This window comes from Podarcis tiliguerta (assembly GCF_965153285.1).
Source record: "Podarcis tiliguerta genome assembly, chromosome: 5".
Taxonomy (NCBI): domain Eukaryota; kingdom Metazoa; phylum Chordata; class Lepidosauria; order Squamata; family Lacertidae; genus Podarcis; species Podarcis tiliguerta.
The window spans coordinates 66,391,349-66,409,702 of NC_139538.1; the positions used below are offsets into that span (position 1 = coordinate 66,391,349).

The 18,354-nt window shown below is 44.6% G+C and overlaps 1 protein-coding gene across 2 annotated transcripts in view; it reads left to right on the top strand.

Annotated features, from left to right (window-relative positions):
- Positions 1-18,354, top strand: part of UBE2D1 (ubiquitin conjugating enzyme E2 D1) — a 29,655-nt gene that overhangs the window by 7,885 nt on the left and 3,416 nt on the right. Inside the window, exons 2-6 of one of the 2 annotated variants that reach the window (XM_083441482.1) lie at positions 9,437-9,500; positions 9,592-9,623; positions 14,798-14,875; positions 15,885-15,990; positions 17,154-17,247. In XM_083441482.1, the coding sequence (XP_083297608.1) occupies positions 9,437-9,500; positions 9,592-9,623; positions 14,798-14,875; positions 15,885-15,990; positions 17,154-17,247 (374 nt within the window). The remainder of the gene's footprint in view (positions 1-9,436; positions 9,501-9,591; positions 9,624-14,797; positions 14,876-15,884; positions 15,991-17,153; positions 17,248-18,354) is intronic. The other variant, XM_083441483.1, reaches the window with a different exon arrangement.

Below are 18,354 nucleotides of genomic sequence, written 5' to 3' on the forward strand. Positions count from 1 at the left end.
CATCAGCCTCTGCAAGCATGGCCACGAGTCAGGAATGATAGGACTTGTTGTGACTATAAATTGGAAGCTCCTGTGTGGAACCAATGCAGACCGAAAGCAGCACAGCTTGCATTTGGCACCAAATTTAAACAATGCCCAATGGAAGTCAAGCTTCCAAAGGAACAATCAAGAGCGCAGTTTTAAACTCTCAGTTGGTGCTTTCCAGCTGTGGCTTTTACTTTGCCCATGCCAGGTGCCATATGACATCCAGCTTGGGAGGCCTAGCAAGGCTAATGCCCTCTAACTTAATGTGCTTCTGGCAGTTGTATTCTAGACTGGTTTCTCCTTCCTGTGTAACATAGGTAAAGAGTGCGTGAAACCAGGATCTTGGATTTAGACCAGCTAGCTTAATTGATTTTAGAGTGCAGGTCTTCATGGAAGCCTACTGCTTGCCCAGTTAAATAAACTATTACTGATGTTGCTATTGCAGAGTCTTGAGGGCCAAAGATGATTTGATGTTAAATACATGAATACATTGAACAAGTATGTGTTTTCCTATGACAACATCCCTAGGGGCCCCAATCACAATCAGAACTGCAGGGATTACTGGTTTAACTACACACACACTGTGATTTGATTGAAAAATCTCTTGCCTGCCCAAGATGATGTTAGCCATGGAAGTAATGCTTTCCACTGCCACCAATGGTAGCTTTCCTCCTGAAGTTAATAGCAGCTTAAGGGGAATGTCAGAGGGGAGCATTGAACCCTGTCTCTGCATGCCCCAGTCCTGCTTCCCCCCTGCTTGTGGTTGTTGTTAAAATATAAGCTACACATTAAATACACCAAAATACACTGGAAAAGTGTGTGAAAAGGGTACATCCCATGGATTCCATGCACCATTCTTACACATGGATGAATTGTTCATGCCGATTAATAACAACATTAAGCTTTTCTATAGCATCCCTCAAGTAGTCAAAGCACTTTGCTTTGACTAATATTTTCCATAGGTCTGTATCTGGTCAGAGAGGAAGGTGTAGTTTGTTCATGAGTGTCCAGTGGCTGGGAATTTGATGTGTTGAATCTACATTGGAGGTTTGGGGGAGTGGCAAGGAAAATGGTTGAAAAGGAAGGAACTATAACATTATTGAAGCAGAATCTGTCTAAACAATTTGCAGCCCGGCAGTACCATATATGTTCTCAATCCCATCTCCCTACCTTGGGTACACTGGAAGTATTTTTGTGGTGTAAATTGAAAAAGCGCTGTTGTGTTTTCTCAAGTGTACTGAAGTGCCAAGTTGTTCAGTAAACCTCTGGGAACTTTGGAGAGGTTATTAGGGTGCTAATTTTAAACTCTGCAGGCTCTATTTGTGGTTGGCAACTCAGTGAATCATTCACACAGCTCATCTGCAGAACCACTGTCTAGGACTTGGTGGGCAGTATACATTCACATTTCTATTACAACTTCTCTTGTTGAAAATGCTACAGCAGAGAAGATGCTTTGGCCACAAGGAGTTATTTCCTTTCTGCTGGAAAGAAGAAAGGAATTAATTTGCTCATAGCTCAAATTTTACTCAGAAATACTTCTTTAAAAATTTCATTCTGGCTATTCTTATCAGGATTATGGGGGAATATTTGAATCCATGAAATATTTCTGGAAAGTATATTTGCAAATAATTATTCATCCCGGAAGTCACTTATTATAGGGAAATGCATTTGATTCTTAGGTGTGAAATAGTCCTGATTTTCTTTCTTAGGACCCACCACTGGGTATGTCATTTGCAACACAAAATCCCATCCTTGTGACACAAAACCAGCACAAAACTTTGGCATAGGTTTTGAGGTTTGCAGATAACACAGATGATGACATAAGAAGAACCCAGCTTGATACGGCCAAAGGCCCATCTAGTCTATTATCCTTTCCTCATGGTTGCCCGTCAGATGCCTATGGGAAGCCCCTAAGCAGCACCTAAGTGCAGGATCACTCTCCCTGCTTGTGATTCCCAACAACTGGCATTCAGAGGCATTCTGTACAACTTGGAGATTGAGAGCCTCATCCTCCATGAATTTGTCTAATTCTCTTTTAAAGCCATCCAAGGTGATGTCCATCACTTCAGCTTGTAGGAGCAAAATAGCCATTACTTGTTTTCAGGGCACTGCAGAGAGGGCTCCTTGCTTGTGTCAGACAGAACGACTCCAGTGTCAGATAAGAGGATTCTAAGCAGGAATTATAGCTAACCCAGGCACAAGTAGCAGCACTAACATGGTGACAAAACAAACACCACTGCTGTCATTTTTATCAAAAGTGTGTGCATGGGGAGATAGAAACTGAAGCCCTTGGTGATGAGAATTCAGCTGAAAGTGTTACACCATTTCCTCCAAAGAAAGCATCCAGTTTGGATTCAAATGTGGGTCAAGAAGACAGCTGTAGTATGGGCAAGGGAGCAAAGAAGTGATAGGTATAGACTTAGACCAATTTTTAAATACTGTTTTTCATATTGTGAGTGGTTAGAAGCAGGCAAGGACCAGAACACACTCATATTTTTGCAAGAATGATCCTACTCATGATAAGTCATCTAAATCAGCTGCTGTGTCATCCTTTTAAAAAAACAGACTCTCAAGCATTATGAAACTAGACAAACTCATCCTCCGTCTGTGAAAGCAGAAGAAGATCCCACCAGTGCTCTTCTATGAATGTATATAACAAAATTACCTGGTGATTCGTTAAGCAGAGAACATCTTTTCAATGTGGCTTATTTCTTCATTGTGAACCACTCAATGGCTTTGAAAGCATAATTGAAACAGGAGTCATGATAAAGAAAAATAAACAAATACCACTTTGCAGCGTTAGGCCATAATTTCCCAGTTAATCCCCTGGTGATCATTTCGCAAGAGCACCTGAAACGTTGCAAAAACTGAATATCCAGTATAGAAAACCCCTTGGTTAGTTGGCATAAACAGATCATACAACCAATAGAATGGAATGTAGAGTTTGTCTTGTTAAGTTCCAGGATACTGTATCAGGGCTGATCTCAGTTCATTGGTTTGATTATGGGGTTGAATCCAAAGTTGTGCTTAGGTGCCAAGGCAGGTTTCAACAATTTAAATAACTTACAGTCACAAAAATAGGGTGGGTTCCAACAATATACATCTGAGGAGTCAAAGGCCAGGGGAAAGAGGTGTGTCTTCAACATTTGCAGAAAGCTTTATACTGGAGTTGTCAGATGCACCTCAGTGGAGAGGGAGGCATATGACCTGGACCTAGACAATGCTTCTGAGGGGGCTTGAACTACAAAGAGGCCTTCTTCTGCTGATCTTAACACCAGAGAGTGTCTTAAGGGAAGGAATCATAGAATCATAGAATCATAGAATCATAGAGTTGGAAGAGACCACAAGGGCCATCGAGTCCAACCCCCTGCCAAGCAGGAAACACCATCAGAGCACTCCTGACATATGGTTGTCAAGCCTCTGCTTAAAGACCTCCAAAGAAGGAGACTCCACCACACTCCTTGGCAGCAAATTCCACTGTCGAATAGCTCTTACTGTCAGGAAGTTCTTCCTAATGTTTAGGTGGAATCTTCTTTCTTGTAGTTTGCATCCATTGCTCCGTGTCCGCTTCTCTGGAGCAGCAGAAAACAACCTTTCTCCCTCCTCTATGTGACATCCTTTTATATATTTGAACATGGCTATCATATCCCCCCTTAACCTCCTCTTCTCCAGGCTAAACATGCCCAGCTCCCTTAGCCGTTCCTCATAAGGCATCGTTTCCAGGCCTTTGACCATTTTGGTTGCCCTCCTCTGGACACGTTCCAGTTTGTCAGTGTCCTTCTTGAACTGTGGTGCCCAGAACTTGACACAGTACTCCAGGTGAGGTCTGACCAGAGCAGAATACAGTGGCACTATAACTTCCCTTGATCTAGATGCTATACTCCTATTGATGCAGCCCAGAATTGCATTGGCTTTTTTAGCTGCCGCGTCACACTGTTGGCTCATGTTAAGTTTGTGGTCAACCAAGACTCCTAGATCCTTTTCACATGTACTGCTCTCAAGCCAGGTGTCACCCATCTTGTATTTGTGCCTCTCATTTTTTTTGCCCAAGTGCAATACTTTACATTTCTCCCTGTTAAAATTCATCTTGTTTGTTTTGGCCCAGTTCTCTAATCTGTCAAGGTCTTTTTGAAGTGTGATCCTGTCCTCTGGGGTGTTAGCCACCCCTCCCAGTTTGGTGTCATCTGCAAATTTGATCAGGATGCCCTTGAGTCCATCATCCAAGTCGTTGATAAAGATGTTGAATAAGACCGGGCCCAAGACAGAACCCTGTGGCACCCCACTAGTCACTCTTCTCCAGGATGAAGAGGAACCATTGATGAGCACCCTTTGGGTCCGGTCAGTCAGCCAGGACATGGTCTTTCCTCCATTTGGGGCCTAAATTTAGGGCTTTAAACAATAATGTGAGCACTTTGAATTTGGCCCAGAAACAAACTGGCAGCCAACACAGCTGTTTTAAAACATGGGTTATGTGATACCTAAATCTGGCTGCTGCATTTTGGACCAGTTGAAGTGTGAGTCTTCTTCAAGGAACGACCACAGAGAGAGTGCATTACAGTAGTTCAGTCTGGAAGATACCTAAACATGGAGTACAGTAAGCAAGTCATTCCTCTCCGAAAGGAGCCGTAGCTGGCGATCTGGTTGGAGTTTAAAAAAAGCACTCCTAGCCATCAAGATTACCTGAGCATCCATTGGCAGTGTTGAATTCAGGAGTATTTGCGATGCTGCACTCCAGGGGAGTGCAGGCCAGGCCAGAATAGGCTGTCTCCCCACCTCCCAAACGTGAGAACTTGGGACACACAACACTTCGGTCTTCTCAGGATTCCACTTCAGTTTATTGTCCCATATACAGCTTATCAACCACCTCTCCCGCTTCAGATGGAACACAGAGACAGAGATGAGCGTCGTCTGCATATTGTTGGCACTTCATTCAAAATCTGATGACAACTCCCAGCAGCTTTGCCTAGACGTAGCATGGGTGACACAAGACAGCTCTCGTCATCCAAAACCGTCTTCCGTGGCTACAATCTGGAAAGGTTCCTGGGGCAACTTTGCAGGGTGCTTAAGGGACAAGATGGCTCAGATTTTTGGATAGTTTTGAGTGCCACAGTTAGAGCACGTCCAATCAAGGCATCCAGAGCCTTGTCTCTTCCGTTTGTACTGGATCAGCTTGGCTTATTGCAGCCTGAGGACCTGAGCAAGCTGCTTGAAGAAGTGCAGCTAACCGCCTGCCCCCTTGAGCTTTGCCTGCCTTGGCTTCTTAAAGCTAACCATAGAGAGTTGATTGGGTGGGTCTTAGGGGTGATGAATGATTCCCTGGAAAGGGGGCAAGTTCCCTTAAAGAGGGAACATGACAACCCCCCAGAGGAGAAGACAAATACAGCACATAAAACCTATGAAATGATTAAAAGAGGGTGAACCCTTGTCCTCAACCTGTCCTAAAGATGCAACCCAAAGAGGGGGGAAAGTGCTTTGGTATCACCCCTTCAGGGCAGCTTGCACCGGCACCAGTGCAAGGTGTGATGGTTTGGGGCCCTGAGCAGCTGCAGGCACTCAGGCAGGTGGTAGAAAGCCTCAACAAGGCCTTATCCTCCCAGAACAATAGCCTCTTGGAACCAGCTGCTTCTGTAGGGAGCCTGCTGGCAGACTCTGTGCTTCTCCCTAACTCTGCTAGCTGCCTCCTTTCTGCTCGCATCTCTAAGCTCATGAAACATCACAGGAGCTATTTCCTTGAATAGGCATTTTGATTCTCAAAATCCATTACTTTCCCTCATGACAAATTGTTCATGCCCATCGGCTACTCAGAAATAAATGGTTAATTTCAATGTACAAATCAGTCTTCGGCTGAAAAGTGCTCCTGAGTGTATATTAACTGTTAAGCCCAATGCAGAAAAAAATTATGAGCTTATTCAGGTTCCGATTAGAATTGGCCAGTTGCCTTTGTATATAGTCTTGTTTTCAAGTTCGTGTACCATTATGAATGAGCACTACTTTTCTATAATTATATAAAGGAGCAATTTCTCCTAGCGGTGTATTAGTCAAAATTTACATCTTCACTGTTTAGCATTACATTTTCCCACAATCTGTGTGGTATCCTACTCAGAGGAGGCCCATTGAAATCAATGGTTTATCCACAACTAAAGTCTACGAGCCTACTTTAAGTAGAACTTAGTAGGATACCACCTTTTGTCTGTTAGGCTAAAAATAGTTTTGTTGTTACTTGGTGCAAGCTTTTGTACCTGCTCTTCTGAAAAGGGTCACAACAAAAATGTTTAACAAACCCTTTTTTCAAATTTACTGTTCGTGATGTTAAATGGAAAATGACACGATCCATCAGTTTTTATTTATAGTTTCTGTACTCACCTTGATGCAAACTAGTTTCCTCTTTGCTATGTCCCAATATGGCAGCAGCTGGGAATTATTTTTTAAATTAACAGAACCCATTTAAAGAGCTGTACCGCCAGTAGTTAAAGTCTTTCTTGCCTGAAAGGCAGTGCTAAATTTGGAACCAAAAGTCATGACTAGAGTTTATAAGATGAGCATAATTTGTAACAAACAGCATCAAGACTGAGTTTCAGGCAGTTCTATAATTACAAAAGATAACAGCGCTGTCATCGCCAGCAACATTAGTGAATAGTTATTTAAACTATTTTAAAGGTTTCCCAACCCCCTAATTCTCCCTTCCTCCCCTTCTAGTCAGATTCAGTTCAAAAGGCAGTACATTTGCTATCACAAGGCACATTCAGCAATTACAGTGAACGAAAGTTAAGTATTTCTGTTGATTTAAACTAGAGACTATCATTGGAATAAAAGAAAATAAAGTACTCAGCTTTGGCTATATCATACCCTGTATGTAAAAGCTTCCCTGTTTGGTCACCTGGGAATGATGCTTAATTACCATAGATGAGCAGGACATGTATAAGCCTGACAAAATTTGCACTTCTCTCATACTTATTTAAATTATTTTGAAGAATCCTGTTTTTCCAAATGGCAGCCAGAAAAACATCAGTTTGCCCTTCTCCAAACAATCTTGGGGAAACTATTGGCTCTGTTATCTGAATATAGTAGCCGGCGTGTTACTCTCACTTAATCATTTCCTTGACCTTCAGAAAAGAGTTCTCACCTATCTACTTGCAACTAATTTTATTCAGAGAAACGAGTTGCATGCCAGTCCACTGAGGTCATTCGAGTGTACACTTGTCCGAATAAACCAATGGCAAAATCTTTTGGAAGTGCAGTTCCCTTTTTAATCTAAGTGGCTCAGGTTTCACTGAGAGGGGAGAACAAGTTATATGTGCAAAGCCAGATATTACCAGTTCGAGAGAGGATCCACTAGTGTCAGATTTCCAAGCACCATGAGTCATGAACATTGAAGCCAGCAAGCTCTTAAACAAAGCAGGAGAACTCGAGGCAGAGGAAGACATCTTTACAGTTTCCAGCTTCAGAGGAAACCAAACATCCCTAAAATTGTTCACTTCTCTAAAAACTTAACAGTACTTGGTTGAAGCCCAGAAACATCTCAATTATTCAGGGGTGGCAAGATTCTTTTCACCTACTGGAGCTCAATACCTGTGCAAGCAATGCTACGAAAAGCTTCCACTCCTATGGGGTTCTCTGCTCCAAATCCTGCATGTTCCACATTATACCATTAGTTATTCAGCAGAGTCCCATGTGAGTCCTACATATGCCAGTGAGTCCAATGCAAACAGTTCCAGGATACTGTTACCACTCCCATCCATGCCTTCTATATGCTCTGCTTGAATGAATATTCCCAGAAGAAATGTTCATGTGAATAATCCTGAACTGTGATTTTTCCTCAAGCATAGCTGGAAATCTATTTTGTACCAATAAGGATGAACCCCTGGATGGCATGGTGTTATGTTTGCTCACCTTCCTGCTGCTCATCAACCGCTGGTTGGTGAACCACATATCCAAGCCAACTATTTTGCATGCCACCAGTAACTCATTTGCAGTGGGTGAGCAAAATGTCCAGAGCAGTATACTGGAGAATTGAAGTCAGCTGCAACATCCCTACGAATGGCACCTTCAAAAATGATGTGCAGAGAATTCAGCTAATTGAAAATTGATCATCTAAGTGATCAGCAAGTAACATTGAGAACTTAAAAACCTAAAGTGATGAGGCTAAATGTACTCAAGAAACTGCCTCTTCCCTATATTCCACTGAGAACACAAAAACCTGATTGGTGCTCTTTTGAATATGAGGGCAGACATTTGCCAATGGCCCTAACTAGGTTGGGGTGAGGAATCTTTTTCAATCCAAACACTGAATTCCTTGTGGAAGCAAAAGTGAGCAGAGCAGTTAATTTGACTCTCGTAGCCGATCCTTCATACAGTAGGCTACATTTGAGCTGTGCAAAAACGAGGTTTCTGCAGATGCGCACACATACACCAAACTTCTTTATCTAGGGCTAGCAAGATGCAGTTAAAGGACATACTCCAACTAGGGAAAAGTACCTGTGGGAGCAATGGAGGACCAGAGAGAGATGTGGCCAGAGGAGAGGGGAGGGTGTGCGCTCAGATATAGGTGCCTGGAGGTTTGCATTTGGCCTCTGGGCCTGAGGTTCCCCATGTTTGTGCTAGACCAGGGCTCATCAGTGTGGTGCCCTCCAGATGTTGCTGGACAACAGCTGCCATCATCATTGATCATGGTGCCTGGTGCTGATGGTAGTTAGAAGGGCACCCACATTAGACCTCAACAGACATGGTTAGTGAGGAGAGAGCTGAACCACAGTGTTTCAAGCATCATTTGGTAAATCGCAATTAAGCAGAAGTTTGAAAGGGGAAATTCATATTGTGGAAAAGAAATGTAGGTTATTGTTTGGGCTATGGAATAGAATGATACATTACACACAGAGAAAGAACCCCCAGAACAGCACATGGAGGAAGGAGAGGAGGGATCATTCTGTCTGGCATTCGGCACCATTTATTGCAAGCTATTCTGGGAATCTTTTTGGCTGAATAGCAGAATAAAAATGCTTTAATAACGATGCATTGTGTGTTCCTGTTTGCAAGTCACAGACTAGATCAAGCTACAATATTGTGGTCAACTTGAGTTTCAAGTCCACTTACCAATGTCCTACATCAGGTTTTTCCCATTTGAGAACTAAAATATTGTGGAATACATACTTTCTTGTTGAATAGCATGTTAATGGAAATGAAGTGTAAATTATATGCAGTAAAGTATGGTGATCAGCTGCCTAATTTAATTGTAGCGCTTAATGCTGAATTGGTTGTCATTGTATTTGGAAAACTCTGTCTTCATTGAAATTTTTCTTTCCTTTTTGTTGTAAATTGTGGGAGCACTTGATCAAACCTAAAGAGGATCCACATTTGGATAATTAATCTTGGGTTTGTTTAAGTAACATTGCAAATGTTTTCATGTTTCCTGTAGGAGCTAAGTGATCTGCAACGTGACCCACCTGCACACTGTTCAGCAGGACCTGTTGGAGATGACTGTAAGATCTTTATAGTTGATGGCAAGATACTTTTGCCTATTTTGTTATGCTTAAACACTTAATAAAGTGAATAATATTTTGTGTTTTTCAGTGTTCCATTGGCAAGCAACAATTATGGGACCTGTAAGTATGCAATTTATACATAACTGATCTTCTGATTCCTCTTCTGTAATAAGCTTTAATGGATTTCTGTATTCTAGACAATAGATGCCAATGTTTTCTAGATCGTAGAATCATTTGTGAGGAGGAAATAGACTGTGATTATTTGTGGACTAGAGATGTACTTCATACACAACGAGAGAGACACTATCACACTTTATACACGTTGGCCAACGTAGGGAATTAAAAAATAAACTCCAGAGCTGGGCTGGAGATTAAGCCATTCAAAAAGTCTAAGCCATGATACTGTTTGCTTTTAAAGCCAGAATCATGTTTTTCATATAAGAGATAAGTGCAAAAACTGTAATAAATAGGACCAACAGATGGGACTGCAGAGACCTATGGTAGTGGAGAGCTATGTGAAATAACAAGTGAGCTAACAAAGATGGGTTCAAGGACCACTGGTGTTTTTATTTGTGATCAATCTACTACTAGGTTTATATCCAGCTGTGGCAGAGTAATCCCTATTTCAGAATTCCCTAATTCACATTCCTGTACTATGAAGTCATACATTGTTTTACATAAATGTACTACTTTCCCAGTCCATCAGCTGCCTTCAGACAAGTGTTCTTTTAGTAAAGCAAAGGCAGGCAGAAATTGTGCATAAAAATCAATTTATAAAATCAGACTGATGAAAGGTTATTTTAGTTATGGAATACATATAACCACATATTATAGATTGTATTTCTGTTGCTAAGCAAGAAACAGCTCTGTTTTTTCTCAACACTGAAAAGCTTTTGATAAAATTGAAAGGTCTTTCCTAGTTCAAACTTTTGAACACCTTCTGTTTTGGAGAAATATCTATGACATGAGTGCAAGTTATATACAGAAATCTGAAAGCAAAAGTCTATATAAATGAGACTGCTTCAAAAATACTCAGTTTTTCACACAGAGCTAGAAATGATCATCCTCTAGCCCCACTCGTATTTGTATTGACAACAGAGCCATTTGCAATCAAAATGCATATAAGACAATTGGGGGGGGGGTAAAAATTAATGAGTAGGATACAGAATAGAGTTGGTACATAATCACATAGTATCATAACATTGGTTATATTTTAATAGCAAGGCTTATAATTATGGCTTATAGAAATAATTAATTTGCCCTTTTTATATTCCTTTGTAGCAAGAAGTACAGTATATTTCTAATCATTATACCGTATTTTTCGCTCTATAGGACGCACTTTTTCCCCTCCAAAAATTAAGGGGAAATGTGTGTGCGTCCTATAGAGCGAATGCAGGCTGCGCCGCTAAGCTGAAAGGCAGAACAGGGAGACGGAGCGCTGCGGAGGGCTCCGTCTTGCTGTTCTAGCTTGGGGACGGCTGGGCGCAAAGCCTCTCCAGGGCAGCGGGGTGCGTTCACCCCGCTCTCCTGCAGAGGCTAGCAAGGCTGTCCCCAAGCCAGAACAGTGAGATGGAGCCCTCCGTCTCGCTGTTCTGGCTTGGGAACAGCCTTGCTAGCCTCTGCAGGAGAGCGGGGTGCCTTTACCCCGCTGTCCTGGAGAGGTTTTGCGCGCAGCCGTCCCCAAGCCAGAACAGTGAGACGGAGCCCTCCGTCTCGCTGTTCTGGCTTGGGGCGGCTGCGTGCAAAGCCTCTCCAGGAAATAGGGGTGCGTTCACCCCGCTCTCCTGCAGAGGCTAGCGAGGCTGTCCCCAAGCCAGAACAGTGAGACGGAGCCCTCCTCCTCGCTGTTCTGGCTTGGGGCGGCTGCGCGCAAAGCCTCTCCAGGAAAGCGGGGTGCGTTCACCCCGCTCTCCTGCAGAGGCTAGCAAGGCTGTCCCCAAGCCAGAACAGTGAGACGGAGCCCTCCGTCTCGCTGTTCTGGCTTGGGGCGGCTGCTCGCAAAGCCTCTCCAGGAAAGCGGGGTGCGTTCACCCCGCTCTCCTGCAGAGGCTAGCAAGGCTGTCCCCAAGCCAGAACAGCGAGACAGAGGGCTCCTCCTCGCTGTTCTGGCTTGGGGCGGCTGCGTGCAAAGCCTCTCCAGGAAAGCGGGGTGCGTTCACCCCGCTCTCCTGCAGAGGCTAGCGAGGCTGTCCCCAAGCCAGAACAGTGAGACGGAGCCCTCCGTCTCGCTGTTCTGGCTTGGGGCGGCTGCTCGCAAAGCCTCTCCAGGAAAGCGGGGTGCGTTCACCCCGCTCTCCTGCAGAGGCTAGCGAGGCTGTCCCCAAGCCAGAACAGCGAGACAGAGGGCTCCGTCCCGCTGTTCTGGCTTGGGGCGGCTGCGTGCAAAGCCTCTCCAGGAAAGCGGGGTGCGTTCACCCCGCTCTCCTGCAGAGGCTAGCGAGGCTGTCCCCAAGCCAGAACAGTGAGACTGAGCCCTCCGTCTCGCTGTTCTGGCTTGGGGCGGCTGCTCGCAAAGCCTCTCCAGGAAAGCGGGGTGCGTTCACCCCGCTCTCCTGCAGAGGCTAGCGAGGCTGTCCCCAAGCCAGAACAGTGAGACGGAGCCCTCCTCCTCGCTGTTCTGGCTTGGGGCGGCTGCGCGCAAAGCCTCTCCAGGAAAGCGGGGTGCGTTCACCCCGCTCTCCTGCAGAGGCTAGCAAGGCTGTCCCCAAGCCAGAACAGTGAGACGGAGCCCTCCGTCTCGCTGTTCTGGCTTGGGGCGGCTGCTCGCAAAGCCTCTCCAGGAAAGCGGGGTGCGTTCACCCCGCTCTCCTGCAGAGGCTAGCGAGGCTGTCCCCAAGCCAGAACAGTGAGACGGAGCCCTCCGTCTCGCTGTTCTGGCTTGGGGCGGCTGCTCGCAAAGCCTCTCCAGGAAAGCGGGGTGCGTTCACCCCGCTCTCCTGCAGAGGCTAGCGAGGCTGTCCCCAAGCCAGAACAGCGAGACAGAGGGCTCCGTCTCGCTGTTCTGGCTTGGGGCGGCTGCGCCCAAAGCCTCTCCAGGAAAGCGGGGTGCGTTCACCCCGCTCTCCTGCAGAGGCTAGCGAGGCTGTCCCCAAGCCAGAACAGCGAGACAGAGGGCTCCGTCTCGCTGTTCTGGCTTGGGGCGGCTGCGTGCAAAGCCTCTCCAGGAAAGCGGGGTGCGTTCACCCCGCTCTCCTGCAGAGGCTAGCGAGGCTGTCCCCAAGCCAGAACAGTGAGACTGAGCCCTCCGTCTCGCTGTTCTGGCTTGGGGCGGCTGCTCGCAAAGCCTCTCCAGGAAAGCGGGGTGCATTCACCCCGCTCTCCTGCAGAGGCTAGCGAGGCTGTCCCCAAGCCAGAACAGCGAGACAGAGGGCTCCGTCTCGCTGTTCTGGCTTGGGGCGGCTGCGCGCAAAGCCTCTCCAGGAAAGCGGGGTGCGTTCACCCCGCTCTCCTGCAGAGGCTAGCGAGGCTGTCCCCAAGCCAGAACAGTGAGACTGAGCCCTCCGTCTCGCTGTTCTGGCTTGGGGCGGCTGCGCCCAAAGCCTCTCCAGGAAAGCGGGGTGCGTTCACCCCGCTCTCCTGCAGAGGCTAGCGAGGCTGTCCCCAAGCCAGAACAGCGAGACAGAGGGCTCCGTCTCGCTGTTCTGGCTTGGGGCGGCTGCGTGCAAAGCCTCTCCAGGAAAGCGGGGTGCGTTCACCCCGCTCTCCTGCAGAGGCTAGCGAGGCTGTCCCCAAGCCAGAACAGTGAGACTGAGCCCTCCGTCTCGCTGTTCTGGCTTGGGGCGGCTGCTCGCAAAGCCTCTCCAGGAAAGCGGGGTGCATTCACCCCGCTCTCCTGCAGAGGCTAGCGAGGCTGTCCCCAAGCCAGAACAGCGAGACAGAGGGCTCCGTCTCGCTGTTCTGGCTTGGGGCGGCTGCGCGCAAAGCCTCTCCAGGAAAGCGGGGTGCGTTCACCCCGCTCTCCTGCAGAGGCTAGCGAGGCTGTCCCCAAGCCAGAACAGTGAGACTGAGCCCTCCGTCTCGCTGTTCTGGCTTGGGGCGGCTGCTCGCAAAGCCTCTCCAGGAAAGCGGGGTGCGTTCACCCCGCTCTCCTGCAGAGGCTAGCAAGGCTGTCCCCAAGCCAGAACAGCGAGACGGAGCCCTCCGTCTCGCTGTTCTGGCTTGGGGCGGCTGTGCGCAAAGCCTCTCACCCCGCTCTCCTGCAGAGGCTAGCAAGGCTGTCCCTTGCTAGCGAGACGGAGGGCAGAACAGCGAGACGTAACAGCTCCATAGGCTCGGGTGAATGCACCTTGAACGCACCTTGTTTAACAGGGGGAGAACAAGGAAAAAATATTTTTTCCCTGTTCTCCCCCTCCTATGGTCCGGTGCGTCCTATGGTCCGGTGCGTCCAATAGAGCGAAAAATACGGTAACCTTTCTCTTTCAAGTTTTAGCTTGATTACAGTTTATTTTGATTAAGCTTGTATTTTATTGTATTATCTTCAACACAAAAATGGTATTGATATCATGATAGGTCAAATATGAACAAATAGAGCCATACCTGGATAGGAATTACATAAGCATGTTTTCAAAACCTAATTTGCTAATTAATATATACTTTCTGGTATGTGCCTTCATAATAAAATGGGCTGTTATTCCTATTTGCTTTTAAAAACCTCAAGTTAAAAAGATGCATACAGTCAGAAATTTGTGTGTGGTCTAAGGTGTGTAGAGAACAACATATTGAGGAGTTGTTTTTTTAAGTGATACAATTGTTTCTCTGTGGTTAAAAGTGATATGGCCATTGAGTTCATCTCTCTCTCACACACACACACATATATTCTTCAGTAATTTGAGCTGCATCCTCCTGATCAAAACGAAGTGGGGAAAGATACTTTAAATCTGCCCCTCAAATGTGCATCACATTGTGGTATTCTTCAGTTTCTATGTATTCAATGCTCTGCCTTTTGAATTTCATTAACTTGTATTTCTCAGGTAGGGGGGATTTCTGCAAAATATACTTTGAAACCTCTTCTGGGTTATGCTTCTATACACACTAGATCTGAGCCTGCAAACACTTTCTTTTTTAAAAAAAAAGAATGAGCAGAATTTGCAAAAATTCCATGATGACCTAATACTACATTTTAGTTTTTGCATCATGCCCTGAATGGTGTGGGTTCCTGTAACATAGAGTGTGGCGGCCACAGAATATGTCTGTTGAAGAAGAGGAGGACTAAGGCTTTGAACTTGGGCAAAGTGTACTAGGGAGACACTGGTGAAGAATGAAAGCATTACCTTGTTAATTTGCTTGCTTTCCAGCCTGATAGTGCATATCAAGGGGGAGTGTTTTTTCTCACAGTACATTTCCCAACAGACTACCCATTCAAACCACCAAAGGTAATCTTTTAAATGTGAAATGTGCTTTTCTGAATTAAGTGTAATGTGCAAAAGAAATGAAAATTAAATGTAGCATGCGCTTTTTAGAATAGGGTTTGACATCTGTTTTGATGTATTTGTTGTTTTGAGGCTAAATACATTGGAAGGATCAGTATAGAATAGCATAGATAACTAACTTATTGAAGCAAGAGAGAATTAAAGAGGGCCTAGCCAAGAGCTTTGTGAAACTCTTAAAATGAGTTATTTATTCCAGGAACTCTTTCCACACACAGCTTATTGACCATGAAAGGTAAAAGGTAAAGTAACCATGATGCAGGAAATTCTGTGACGTTTTTGCAGAATACCAATCTGGCCTATTGATCTGTTAAAACACATTTCTAACCATGCTTGTGATTTTACTATTTTATTTTACTTTGGATGTAAATCACTTTGCGGCTTCTTTAGTTAGAAGTGATGTATAAATTTAATAAACCTAAACCTATTGGTCTCTACGCAGAGCTTCTCTGACATTATTGATCTTGGTATGTTTCCAACGAACCCCATTTTCCTCAAATGCATTTTTTAAAACTATTGGTCTGTAACTCCTTTAATAAGCAAATTGCTTTAATGCATCTTTGCGCTATCCCATTGCTAATCTTAATTTTTGACATTCTTAACTTTGCTAGAATTGTACATATAAAGGTAAAATAGGAATTACTGCTTAAATCTGTTTAAGTGGTTGTATGTTTTCTGTGGAGCTTGCATTTAGCTGCTGCTAGATGAATTGGATCGTCATGTTCTGCATAGCCCATAAGGCACTTTTTATATCATCTTACCCAGGGAACAGCTATAGCTAATACTCCTTGTGCATTCGTAACAGATTGTGTAACAGAACGTATCACTACTTGTGATCAAGCCAAGGTATTCGGCTTTTAGAGATGTCAGATGGAGAAATAAAATACAGAGTAAGAAAAGGACAGCGTGTGTGATTAGAACTCTGTAAAAATATGTAACCATTCTTCTGTTGCAGATTGCATTCACAACAAAAATATACCATCCAAACATAAATAGTAATGGGAGTATTTGTCTTGATATCCTGAGGTCACAGTGGTCACCTGCTCTGACTGTATCTAAAGGTAACTATTTGGAGAAATACTATGCCCAATTTAACGCCACCATCCCTGTTTCTGATTATGATTTATAGCTGAAAATGCATCTAGTTTAAAGGAAGGCATTGTCAAGAAGGACACTGACAAACTGGAACGTGTCCAGAGGAGGGCAACCAAAATGGTCAAAGGCCTGGAAACGATGCCTTATGAGGAACGGCTAAGGGAGCTGGGCATGTTTAGCCTGGAGAAGAGGAGGTTAAGGGGTGATATGATAGCCATGTTCAAATATATGAAGGGATGTCACATGGAGGAGGGAGAAAGGTTGTTTTCTGCTGCTCCAGAGAAGCGGACACGGAGCAATGGATCCAAACTACAAGAAAGAAGATTCCACCTAAACATTAGGAAGAACTTCCTGACAGTAAGAGCTGTTCGACAGTGGAATTTGCTGCCAAGGAGTGTGGTGGAGTCTCCTTCTTTGGAGGTCTTTAAGCAGAGGCTTGACAACCATATGTCAGGAGTGCTCTGATGGTGTTTCCTGCTTGGCAGGGGGTTGGACTCGATGGCCCTTGTGGTCTCTTCCAACTCTATGATTCTATGATTCTATGAGTCTAGACCAGGGGTCTGCAACCTTTAAGACAAAAAGAGCCACTTGGACCAGTTTCCGAAGGGGAAAAAAAACTGGGAGCCGCAAAACCATTGCGATATTTAAAACAAATATAACACTGCATATATTGTTTCTTACCTTAATCTGACAGCGGGCGGGAAGGTGACATTTGGACGGTTGGTGACTAACGCACGCACCGCCCCCATGCGACGTCATAGCCAGTACAGCGCCCGCCACAGTAGGGGGTATCGGGGCACACAATGCGCCTCCTCCCCTCGCTAGTATCCGCCCCGGAGCCACGGCAAAGGTGTAAAAGAGCCACATGCGGCTCCGGAGCCACGGGTTGCATACCCCTGACCTAGACAGAGGTGTTTGATCTTCAAAGTTTTCCACAGGATCTTATACCCAGATGCATTGGCTGTGTGACCATGTACATAATCTACTATTTTGGAAGACATATTGTTCAATAAAGTTTGAAAATCTGCATTACTATAAAGGAGAAAAACTTTGCATCTACCTCTTGACCTTTACTATCACATTCATGTCATAAACACTCTTTAACTTATCTTTTTTCTTTTTAATATAGTTCTTTTGTCCATATGCTCTTTACTTTGTGATCCTAATCCAGATGACCCTTTAGTACCAGATATTGCACAAATCTACAAGTCAGACAAGGAAAAGTAAGTATGGATATATTTTTTAAAAATCTGAATCAGTTGGTTTTTATATTCTTAGCCTCTCACCTCACTTACGATTTGCCTACTCTGATAGAGTGATACGCAACAGAGGAGCTGCATTGATTTCAGCGGGTGTACTCTTGAATAGGACTCACGTTGGATATCACCCATAAGGTTTTTTTTAACATAAAAATGGATTTTTTAAAAAGCTTACAAACAACTGTACTACTTCAGAATGTTTACAGTGTTCCATTTTGACATCTTGCATACTTGGGCCACTAAAGACATAAGTAGAAAATTTTAAATTTGCATTCCTCAGTTTGAAGCAGCAGTTAGTCTGTAGAATTATTTAACTTGTATACCATGTCAGCCTTGTTCCTTCCTTTTTTCTGATGTATTACTTATCCTAAAGTTCACTGATCTGCCAGCTTGGCTTTAATGTTTGAGCCAATTTCTAGATAACAAATTGCTTTGCAAAGTTCTGGACACCCACCTTTGTGTCCCTACAAATGTTTGGAAGAGAACCTCATTGAACTTTTTGGGGTGTCATCAAACTGACCTTGTGTTCAGTCATATCATCTTTAGTCTGTGGTTCAGCATACTTCCCTTGCTTTGAGCCTAGACTTTAAGCTAATTTAGACTAGCTAAGAGGTTCACTGTCTTTACCTGTGTGGCATCCTAGTTTGTGAGCAGATTGAGATGGTTGTTATTATAGGTGCTTGTTTGACAGGCTGTAAGTATCGTACTCAGCCTAATGAAGGTAACTAGGCTAATTCGTGTACACGTTTGATTCAGGAAGATGGCAACAATCCTGCACGTGTTGGATAATATTTGTTGTAATTCAGTTTGTAAACGTCTGTCTCTTAAATTGTAAGGTTGAGAAAGGGGAAAAGATGTTGAGGTGTAGCAATATGAAGGCATTGTAAAGGTTACAGATTGCCACTCCAAAGTCTGTACTTCGGAATTATCCCATGTTGTAATCTCTGTGCAGCCCTGTCTTGTATCTTGCATAGTGGTGCTGCCCATTATCAAGTTACTGTCCATCAGTTGCAATTCATGTCTTGTAGTCAACTAAATCCAACTCAGAGTAGACCCATTGAAATTAATGAA